The sequence below is a fragment of the Lolium rigidum genome, unplaced genomic scaffold (assembly GCF_022539505.1).
Source record: "Lolium rigidum isolate FL_2022 unplaced genomic scaffold, APGP_CSIRO_Lrig_0.1 contig_4159_1, whole genome shotgun sequence".
Classification (NCBI taxonomy): Eukaryota; Viridiplantae; Streptophyta; class Magnoliopsida; order Poales; family Poaceae; genus Lolium; species Lolium rigidum.
The window spans coordinates 54405-66210 of NW_025900508.1; the positions used below are offsets into that span (position 1 = coordinate 54405).

Genomic DNA, 11806 nt, shown 5'->3' on the forward strand with positions numbered 1-11806 from the left:
GCGGCCTCCTCGAGCTGCGGAGGCGAGGGCGGAACGCCGCTAGATCCGCCGCCTGCTGCGCCTCACGCCGGCGGCGGGCCTCCTCCTCGAGTGCCTCCTCGAGTGCCGCACGCCGCTGCCGGCTCGTCAATGGAGGAGACGGCGGTGGAGGGAAGTGGCCATCGCCGGGGCGGTTCGCCATTGCCACGCGGTGATGGAGGAGACGGCCGTGGAGCGACGAGGGCTGTGTTTGTTGCCGGCGGGGTGTGGTGGCTACCATTGATGAGCCGGGAGACCTTTATAGACGCCGGCGTCGGGAAGAAAGCGCGGGAACAGACGAGAAGAGGCGGGAAGATCGCGCGGGAACGGGGCGGTGGCGCGCGAACGCCGGCGACGCGTGGAGGCCGCGCAGCACCGACGGAGACGTCTCGCCTGCCCCTCCGTCGCCATTAAGGCAAAGATGCCGGCTGCGCGCGAATAACTTCCGTCGCGAGGTAGGCGACGGTTAGGTTAAAATTAGCTGTGCCGCCGACGCGTCGGCCCCGCGCCTCCTCGCCTCGCTTTTCGTTGTGTCCGGCGTCCCCGGAGCGTCCCACGTGGGACGGGGACGGGCTCGGGCGCCGGACACCGTATCGGGCCGCGCCGGACAAAAATGGGCTTTGGGGGACGCGGCTGGAACGCTTTTTTTGTCCGGCGCGCCCCAAATCGCTTTGGGGGACGGTTTGGGGGACGCGACTGGAGATGCTCATAGGTTCATTTTCTTGGGTCGAAAACTAGTATAGTCAGGTATTTAATTTGATAACCATGTTTGCCTAATATTTTCTAAAACTTTATTGCTCGTAACCGAATTCCTCATTTATCACCCGGGTCTCTATTCCTAATACAACATTATTGGTTTTCCTTCAATTCCCCCTAGACCCATCTTTCGTAGAGCCCTTTATAAAATGTGAATAGATTCCGATCAAGCAAGCAGGAGAATAAATCCAAGAAAAATAAAGTGGTCTTCTTTGAAGCAATGGACCGCGAATGGTACATGTGTGATGCCGCTTATGTTACGGGATATGTATGAGCCCGGTCCTTTGGTTATCGATTTGGAAAAGAGAGAAGAACCGGAGACTCTTTTATCATGGAAGCTTGTCGTTTTGGATACTGGCAAAGTTTCTCATTTAATTCTGGCCATTAATTTATATCATCATATAGTACAAGAACTAATAAATAATTTTAAGTACTCCGTAAAAAAAAAAGGTGTCATCACTAGGGGAGCATTGCTTTACCTAAACTACAACCTATGTTTGTAAATATAATATGTTTTCAGAGTTCAGACTGAACTCTCGAAACGTATTATATTATATTTAGGAACGGAGAGGGTAGAAGCAACCGCTTATTTTTATTTTCTGTATGCAAAGTAAAAAAGAAAAATTGGGTGATCTGATATGCAGAGTACAAAATGAAGAAAGGGAGTAATAGTTAGGAGTGCTTAAAAACCACTCTATTTTTTCTCTAAAAATAATTAAGCATGTCTCGGCCGGTAAGATTGTGGTCTACTTAACCGCAGAGGCGAGGCCAGGCGAGGCAGGCAACCAAAAAAGTAAAGTAAAATAAAGCCGCATAAAACGCAGCCCCCCCGCTCTCGGATCATCGTCTTCACCCCACACACACACATCCCCCATATACAACGCCTCTCTCTCTCTCTCTGCGACAAGTCAAGTGGAACGCAAATCAACAAAGGAGCGAGCGGCGGAGGGAACGTACGACGTTACGCCGCCATGAGGCTCCTCGTCCCCGACGGGGCGCGCAACCACTGCCGCCGCCCCTCGTCCGAGGCGGCGCGCCACCACCGCCCCTCCGAGCCGCCGCCGGACGCCGCCGCGGGGGCTAGCGGGAGGACGGTGGCCGTGGGGATCAGGAGGGACGCCGCCAGCCGCGAGCTCCTCACCTGGGCGCTCGTCAAGGTCGCCAATGCCGGCGACCGCGTCGTCGCCATCCACGTCGCCGCCGGTGAGTCTCCCCCCTCCCACCCTCCCTTCACGCCCCTCACCCAACCCGGCGCGCGTCTCTAATTCGCTTGGCGGCTTTCTCTGTTTCGCTCCTCCGGTCTCCGGATCGTAGCAGAGTCTGCTCCTGGGACTGGCCGGAGAGACCCGTAGTCGGAAATGTTACTCCCTCCGATTCATATTAATTGACTTCAATATGGATGTATCTAGAACTAAAATGTGTCTAGATACATCCACATTAGAGTCAATTAATATGGACCGGAGGGAGTACTTTTTTTTGTTCGATTTCGTTACCAAAAATTAATAATTTCCTTCTCCTTGCGCAGGAGCGGCCGGATCGGAGAGCAAGGGGAAGGCCGCGGACTCGCTCGCGTCGGTGCTCGCCGTGTACGACGGCTTCTGCAACCTCAAGCAGGTCCGTCCGTGCCTGCCTGCTCCTTCCCAGGAGCGTCCTCTGTTCTTCACCCCGAAAAAAAAGAGCGTTATTCTGCGACAGTGGTAGTACTTTATTATGCGCGAGTTACTTTCGGATCTTAATTCAATGGCCGCGGCTCACAGCTCTTGCCTTTTTTGGTCACCAATTTGACCCATCATTAACTGCTGGTCCGCCCAATTTTAGCGCAAACTTAAAACTTTCCGCCGATGCCGTGCCATTGATGCTGCTATTTATTTTACCAGCTGGATGGTCCAAATTTTCTGTTTTTCTATCTTTGGCACCTTGAAATTTTGGCAACTTATGATTTTCAGTACCAAAAATTAAATTTTTACTGTAAGTGTTTTGTCAAGCTGCAAAAAGTCGTTGAGCCAGGACTTTGTACAGCTTTGATCCTACTGCTACTGCAAAACTCTCATTACTTTGTTTGTTGCTATGTTCAGATCAACCTGGAGCTCAAGGTCTGCGGAGGATCGTCTATCAGGAAATCTCTGGTGAAAGAAGCGGCTTCGTGTGGTGCTTCCCATCTGATCCTCGGCGTGGCGAAGAACTCTCGGTCTTTTGGGTACTTAACTTGCCACATCCTCCACTCCATGCTGCTAAACTGCTCCAAACTAATTTGTTCCTCATACTATTTGCTTCCTATTTCCTCCAAATATTAGGTCCTCCTGCACTTCAGTTGCCAAGTACTGCGCAAAGAGAGCTCCCCTGAGTTGCACGGTTCTCGCTGTGAACAATGGCAAGATCATCTACCAAAGAGATACGGCACACCACGAACTATTCAATAGCACCAGCACACGTAAGTCAATTGCATTTGTTCTTTTTCCTGATTTGTGGTTGCCATGAGTATGCTTAAAATTTGTATCTGGAATGCAGCCCCCGAGACTCCAAGGAGGAGTTACCGTAAGCTTCTGACTTCCCTGATGGGAGAGAAACTTCCGGACGAATGTGCACAGGATAACAGGTGCATTTCTCGGGCTGTTACCATGCCATCGAGGTCTCCCGCACGGCCAAAGGAACTTTCATTGGCATTAGTTCCAGTTAAGGGTTGCCAGCGTGGATCATCAGAAGTGGTTACTGGCTGGCCATTCCTAAGGAAGAAGTTACTGCCCAATCGACAGGATGCGTTGTCTGACAAGCCCAAGATGTCTGTGGTGCAGTGGGCGATGCGGCTTCCGAGCAGGTATTCAGCTGTGTCGCCAGCCCATCTGGAACACAGAACCACGAGACCAGACTCAACCATTAGTGCCGGTCATACCTTGCGCGACAGGGTAGTTGTCATACCTTCCAGAACCAGTTCAGAAAGCTCTTCTGTGGTGATCGAGGAATTGGATACAGAAGTCCCAGAGGAGCTTATCTCACTCAAAGAGAAATTCTCATCCATTTATTCTGTGTACAGTTACGATGAGCTTGCAAAGATCACTTCCGATTTCTCACCTGGTATGTCTTTTAAGAATAGTTTCTGTTATTTTTCATTTCTCTAGATATTTCATGTTTACCCATCAAATAAATTGTTGTTTTGTGCAGAGTGTATAGTTGGACAAGGTGGCACGAGCAAAGTTTACAAAGGTTGTTCAACAAATGGCAAGGAGTTGGCAGTGAAGATCCTGAAATGTTCCGATGAGGTACTGAAGGAGTTCATCTCAGAGATCGAGATTGTCAGCTCACTCAGTCACAAGAGCATCATATCCATCATCGGCTTCTCCTTCAAGGACAATGACCTTCTATTGGTGTACGAATACTTGAGAAGAGGCAGCCTAGAAGAAATACTGCATGGTATGTTCCATATCTTGTATCACCTGTTTTCTCCATGTGCCATTTCAATGTACACACTCATCTTATTGTTTATGTGATATATAGGAGAGAAAGAATGCAAGAACATGTTTGGTTGGACCGAGAGGTTCAATGTGGCGGCCGGTGTTGCTCATGCACTGGATTATCTCCATGGTAACGGCAACACTCGCTCAGTGATCCATAGGGATGTCAAGTCGTCAAATATCCTCATCTCGGAGGATTTTGAGCCGAAGGTAACCTATCATCCAATTCCAGAACATGCTTCAGTTCTCGTGCAACATTTTTTTGCGGCTATGTGCAACATCATTTAGCTGAATCAAATTATCTATATTGGTGTGATGCAGTTATCAGACTTTGGTCTTGCGCTCTGGGCCACTGATGCAACACCCCAAACCACATGCAATGATGTCGCAGGAACTTTTGGGTTAGTTAGCTGATCACGTGTACATACTACTTTGCCTTTTGCTCTGCCGCAGCAGTTTTTTTAAAGATGTATGTATCTACCTTCTGCCAGGTACTTAGCTCCTGAATACTTCATGCATGGCAAGGTGAATGACAAGATCGACGTGTTTGCTTTTGGTGTGGTTCTTCTTGAACTCGTGTCGGGCAGAAAACCACTTTGCACTGGTTGTCCAAAGGGCCAGGAGAGCCTAGTTATGTGGGTAGGTGTCATGCCCCTTTTCTTGTTTGAAACTAAAAATTGGCTCAAGTTATGGTAAATAATGGTTTCTTTCTGTAGTTTTAACAAAGAAATAATGGTTATCTGTATTGTATAGGCGAATTCTGTCATTCAAGGAGGAAAGCTCACGCAACTGGCAGATCCTAGCTTGCCTACTGAAGGCCATACCGATGAAGTTGAGAGGATGACACTGGCTGCTTCGCTCTGCATCAGATCAACACCTCAACATCGTCCTCACATCACAATGGTGAGATTACATTTCTGATGCGTAGATATCATGTTGTGTAGTTTCCTCTGTGCTCCTTCTTACAAGCATCCATCTGTAAACATCAGGTTGTGAAGCTACTTGATGGCGACAACGATACTCTCAAGTGGGCTAGATCGCAAGTCGGGTTATCGTACGAGAGCGATGGCGACGAAGATGCGGTTACGCTTACACCTCCGGAGAACAACACCAACATCCAGTCCTACATCAATCTAGCCTTCGATGTCGACGACGACTCCGCCTCCGTCAGCAGCAACGACTTCATTACCGCAAACACATCGCTGGAACAGTATCTACAGGGACGGTGGAGTCGGTCATCAAGCTTCGACTGAACTGTCCATGGAAGAGTTCCCCAATTTTGTGTATAGATCTTTTCCCCCCATTCCTTTTCTAATTTAATTTGTGCTCCTTGGATGAGAGGCGGCACATCCAGTGCCCTCCTCAAGGCCGATCTTCTGATCATGTCTTATTTTTCTTGTGGGTGAGCCGGTAATCCTCTCGCCCAAAGGATGAGGAATAAAGTAGGAAGAATGTTAGTGTGGGTTGTTGTTCAGAACTTAGGATAAAATTGTAGACATGAGCTAATTTAGCTCCTGGAACTGAGACTGCAATGTTTGCTAGTATGAACAATAGTTACTGCTGAAGTTCACTGTGGGTGCTGAACTGCATCTGCTGCCTTGTAGTATATCCATCAAATGGTTCCAAATCATCTGAAAAAAATCAAGATCTGTGGAGGGTATGCTTGTAAATTCAGAAGCATTCACACCCGAATAGTAATAATCAATCTAGGCTTGTGATCCATGAATGTGCTTCTGCATCAATTAAAACAATCAAGTGTCAGTATTATTAAGTAGCCAGTGTCGCCTTCAGCATCATGATGCTTGGGCAGAGGCCGGTCCAATGAACCAGAACTCATCATCATTAAAAAGGAAAGATGATGGGCAAGTAGAGCTACAAAATCATTTGGCGATCGCACAGTTGGGACATGTTGCGTCACATGTGGGCATCGCAATATCACATGGACCAAACTCCGGGTGGAGGGTAGCGCGCAACTGTGCATCCGACAATGGCAAGATTCTCAGGAAATTGAACTACCCTGCCTGTGCTGTGCACGCCGACACTGGGAAGGCCGTGATCAGAGTTACCTGTCGATCGACAGCGAATAATGGTGCCACATGGATGACGGTCAACAGCATAGCAAGTCGCAGGGTCCCAACAGACAGTACAACCTGGGGATGACAATTTTGTTACTCACTCTGATTACCGGAGGGAGTATCAATAAGTTGGAACCAAGCATGAGTGTTTCGAAGGCTTTTAACTTATTCTCCAACACACATTATCTTTGTACATTAGAAAGAAAAACCATCAAGATGATGGGTGGTGTACAACATTAATAGCCACGCTACTTAAGCAAAGAACATTTTGCTAGCCTGCTGATGTTTCAGGTTCCATCAGGAGGCCGAGAAGATGTCCTTTGGCACCGGCCAAGACCCATAGCCGGGCCTCATCCAAGATCGACAAAGATACATCTAGTTGGCTTTGGGAGCTATCATCGAAGACGGCATCGTTGCGGGACTTTCAAATCTTCCAAAGGGAAAGAATGGTGATGGGCCTGGCTGCTTTGTGGAGAAGAGGGACAACTCTTACAGCAACAGATTTGAACTCTTCGTCGGGTCCTGGAATGCACCACGTACCTCAAACTGTTCCCCAAAAAGATTTGTGGCGCACTGGACGTCTCACCGCCCCAGCCATTTGCTTGATCAGGACCATGACTTCTTTATTTATTTTCACGTGTAAGTATTGAGTTGAGCCCTAGCTAGAAAGGCATGTACATGATGTAAAATATTTGTAACTCAGTTTTGTTTATTGTGCTACGAAGTATATGCTATGCTTTTTGTGAGAACGCGTGAGACCTTTTCCTTAGTCTGATGCCTTTTAGGGTATATCAGCTACCCGGATCAAAACGTGTTTGGGCATTTACCGCTCCAAATCGATAACATACGATGGTAATGATTGAACAATGCAGCCCCGAGTATCGGGTTTACTGTGTTAGGTTTAGTGATGCAGCCCCCGAGTATTGGGTTTGATGACAATGAAGATAAAAAAAAAAGACCCAATATAGAAAACTTAGCTTTTATTGATGGCAAGTACAAAAGTACATGTTTTGGCTTTAAGAGCCTGTCCATAGGCCGATATTTGCATCGAGTATGTAGTTTGGCTCAGTAGCTTGGTCGTACGCCTTATTGGAAGTAAATGTTGAATATTAAATTTTAAGGATAGAATCTACGCAGCTGCGCAACGTTTCACGGGTTGGTGATTGCGACTCCACTCTTCTTGTCTTGGAGGCGATAGGCTCTGCGGTGACCCAGCATACCACTGCATTTTGTAGTATACAAGTCGTTGATATGATATTCATGAAGGGACTTCTTTACAAATATCACATCCCTCAGAGTAGTACAATAAAAACATTGCAGGTCATAACACTACATATAATTATTACAAACAAGGTTCTTAACAAGTTGGTATTCTCACAGGTCCGATGAGAACACCCTAACAACTTAACTTACTTAGGTAGCATTACAACTTAGAACTTGAAACTAGACATGACGAGCTCAACAACTTATTTAAGTAAGTCACTACGCTCCTCGGCTCCGATATGCCTACGATTGGTCTCTACTCCTCCGCCTCCACTTCCTTAGTTCCGTAGACTATCCCATAGTCTACTCCTTCTACTCCTCTGGTCAAGTATGGCTCCTCGTAGACCATCTCGTATTCGCCTTCAGATGCTCCGATGCATGCCTCCTCTTCATGCTCACAGTCTAGCAAGGGTGTCGAAATAAGTGACTACAGAGGTATTCAGCAAGTTCAGAAGAGAAAAGGTGTTTGATGCACTAGCTACGACAATTGATCAGAAAATCTCAAGTCAATGCATGTTTCGAAAACATTTCTTCAAAAGGTTTATTTTATTCTGAAAACTATGCCCGCCAGTCTTCACAGGTTGACTAGAACTTCATGGAGTTCCTTTCCTGCCGCGTTCGTAGTTCCCTTCCTGGAACATGGAGTGACAGCCACAATTTGATGCACTCTGTAGAGTTCTTAATTGCTACACGGTTGCACACATATTCTTCCATACAACTGAGGTATGAAAAAAAATCCCTTCAACACCTACATGCAGGAACATAGAAAGATAACATGTGTATAGACAAGAGTTGAGCAAATTCATTCTTCCCACAACTTGTATAGATGTGAAGTTTTATTTTTAGAACAGATAGTTGCTCAAACAAATACAAAATAAACTTCAACTTTCTATCATTCTCTTCACCCCAATGTCATCTGCAGGTTGCAATATGGCAATCCTTTTTTCATGAAGAATTCTAAGTGTGAACAATTCAATTTGTCATTTCCTATCTGTTTACGGTTTAGACAAGTTGTGACATGTGTTCCACAATGAATGGATAGACACATCCTCATTATATGTTCTGTACTGTACATCTATACATGGGTTGGGAGACGCACACGTTCTCCTATGGTTGGCCATGTTTGTGGGCAAGCGAAGGTGAAGTGTACATATGCATGTGCCTAGGGTTTTGTGGGGGGGGGGTAGGAAACTATGGTTTGTTTGTGCTTGCTTAAAATTTAGGGGCAATGAGAAAGTTGGTGTTGATAACAAATCGGTCAGTGGAGATAGTGTGGAGGAGGAAACATACTTCGAGAAGAAGTATTTGGTGAGAGGTGCGAGAAGGATTTAGCTAGCCCAAGACATGAAGTTGGAGAGAACCTTAGTAGGAGAGAACATCACACTAAAGCACAAGACCTGTTATGGCCCTGTTAAGAGATCATCATCTATTATTTTATTCCTTTTTTCTCTCCTCTAAGTAGGATTAGGTATTCCTTTTTCTCTCTTCTAAGTAGGCTTACGTATTATGTGTTATATTGCTAAGATGCTACAGTTATACGTGTCATCAATCAGGGATGACTAGGTAGGCTTTCATTAGGCTGAAACCTACCCTCTAGTTTTGCTGCAAATTTATCAAGCACGTTTGTTGCATATATGTATGAATAAAATTTTTAATTTTGCCGTGGAGAGAAATAATAGCACGTAAACAATCTATCATGTTATTTTCACCTATCTATATGACCACATGGGCTTCACTGTATGTAGGAGAAATGTCCAATTATGACCCAATTGCTAGAGTAATCATCCTTCAGGAATTTTAGAAGGTAGTAGAGTGTATTATAAAAGCTCATTGAGTAATTCAAGTAAAAGAAAGATGAATTTACCTAGTCAGAGATATTCACGAGTATTGATGATGCTAACGTAGTAAAGAGCTTCAAAGCCATAAACTCATATATAATTGTTTTTTGCATAAGAAAATAATTGTACTACATTAACTTAGTGATATATATAATATTATGAATGGTAATCACCATTACCATTTGCAACTTAGTGATACATATCATATATCACTTACTTTGGAAACACTGATGCAAATTACTTGATGTTTGGTGCATGATTTTATAGTTGAGGGTTAATTTTTCTTTGTATCTTGTTGTTTCATGTTTTTATGATCTTGTTTCTATGCTATCAATTCATGCACAGATCTTAATTATAAGAAAGAATGGATCATATTTTTTATGTTTACATGAGTTTAGCGTAGTGCTTTATCATATGAGTCACTGTCTGATCACATCCTAGATTCTCCACTACCCTCAATCCATTTTAAACCATAGAGAAGCATATTAAGATAAGCAAAAACATTGAATTGACACTTGAAAACTTCTTTGACTATGTATGAAACTGAATCGGAACTCCAAGGATGTGTTTGGATACACGCAAGGTTTTCGTGCACTCAGTGGAAGTTGTGTGTGAAAATGCAACATGTAATTCACGTTTTGCATCTAAATTGGTTGCCAACAATTTCTTCGAGGCGTCATAGGATAAGGAAAGCCACCTCCCCACGTTTGGTTGCCCACATTCTACGTTTCATCTTATCGACCGCCATTTGGTTACAAGCCATTTCCGTGATACGGTAACCTCATAGCCCATGTGGTGATCTCTTACCCAGCAAAGTAACACTACATAAAAGGTATTTGATGAAATAGCAATTCAGACGACGACAAATATATAGCACCTAATCATCAGGACTAACACAGTTATAGCAGTGGATCATTGTATTGCACCACGAGTACACGAACAACTGTCTGTGATGCAGCACAATTTCATCAACCTAAGGGTTGGCACATACTACCTCGCAAAATATACAAACTTGGCATAACTTTTCACCAAACATAGCTACTCCCAAAATATACAACATCATCATGGTGTTCATCATCATCATCACCACAATAAGCGCCACCACAAACACCAACTGCGCGGGATCATCAAAGGTAACACTTCCTCAGGAAGGAGGTAACCAACTCATCCTACACTCAGGGATCATCGTAAGATACCTGGTGACATGTGCCTTGTGCTCCATGAGGCGGCTAAGAGCACGGTGGATCGCTGGTAGGGAGATGGGCGCAACCGAAACACGACCAAAGAAAATGATCTCATCTGACGATAGTTCTCTTTGGGCTTGTTGATGAAATCATGGTCCTTCAGGTTAGCCTACAAGTAAAAAAAAGTTAGTTATTTGTCATGTGCCAAGTTACGACTTACTGAATGTACTAAAAGAAGTGTTACATTGATCCAGCCTTGATGTGGGCAAAGTAGACATCGTCCACCATCATGATAGGGATGTCTTCTCAACCTAACACACATCCTCAAGCATTTGAAGTTTGTGGACATGAACCCACCTTGCTCTGAAATGCCTTCAGAGGGTTGTTGATGTGGGCATTACCATTCGGGTAACCAATATTATGCTACCTCCTATGGCCCAACAGGGGCCCATGAATATCATCTACCGACCAAGGTGGGGCGATACGTCGGTTCCAAAGAAGGATTATTGATGAACAAGGCAAGAAGATGATAGACAAGGAAAGTTTAGACATAGATCTCTGTGTAACCTAGTCGGACCCGGACAGAACTCTCGAGACCTGGCCTGCAATATAAGGGCCAGGAGAGGGTTGGCCGAGGGACACACAATCACAACAGCTAGATTCATCACAAGTCTAGAGCTAGGTTATTAAAAATCTTAGCCTCTCGACGAGATCTTAGTCGTAGCCTTCGGCTACCCCATTGTAACCCGATATATTCGATAATCAAGATCAGACAAGCAGGAAGTAAGGGTTTTACCTCATCGAGGGGCCTGAATCTGGGTAAATCCATGTCCCTGTCTGTTTGGTATCCGATGTCTCGTGTCAGCCTGCAGGATTCCGTCAACCCTAAGCCCAGAAGGTGGGCATTGCCGAGGAGCACCCTCGTCAATTGGCGCCATCTATGGGAAACATGTTGGCACAAGGCTCGTCATCGGCTGCTTCAATCATGTCATCCAAAACTCCATCAGCATCGCCGACGTTGTCGTTGGCCCCTTCATCACCAAGCTCGGGGAACTCAATTCGATTCGGGTCCTTCGAGTTTACTCCGCACAACGACTCGTCTCGCCAGATCTTTTCGGATCTGCAAGGCGGGTAGGGTATGACGTTCGGGAGCTTTCACTACTGCATCAACACCGAGGGCATCCTTCGACTGCCCGATCCGCTCGCCTCCAGCACAACAAGGA

General features: G+C 45.5%; 1 protein-coding gene across 1 annotated transcript; it reads left to right on the forward strand.

The window, feature by feature from the left end:
- The first annotated feature begins 1745 nt into the window (after positions 1-1745).
- Positions 1746-5823, forward strand: LOC124681397 (protein kinase STUNTED-like). Its single transcript, XM_047216323.1, has 11 exons — positions 1746-1977; positions 2300-2388; positions 2850-2971; positions 3069-3205; positions 3283-3846; positions 3934-4182; positions 4267-4433; positions 4545-4624; positions 4715-4862; positions 4977-5126; positions 5213-5823. Exons 1-11 carry the CDS (start codon positions 1746-1748, stop codon positions 5474-5476), a joined length of 2202 nt encoding a protein of 733 aa, XP_047072279.1. The 3' UTR covers positions 5477-5823.
- Positions 5824-11806: the final 5983 nt, after the last annotated feature.

Bases quoted from the DNA above. Each gene is read 5' to 3' on its own strand.
- LOC124681397 (XM_047216323.1), top strand. From the start codon at position 1,746: ATGAGGCTCCTCGTCCCCGACGGGGCGCGCAACCACTGCCGCCGCCCC. The intron at 1,978-2,299 runs GTGAGTCTCCCC...CTCCTTGCGCAG, and splicing joins CGCCATCCACGTCGCCGCCG to GAGCGGCCGGATCGGAGAGC. The intron at 2,389-2,849 runs GTCCGTCCGTGC...TGCTATGTTCAG, and splicing joins GCTTCTGCAACCTCAAGCAG to ATCAACCTGGAGCTCAAGGT.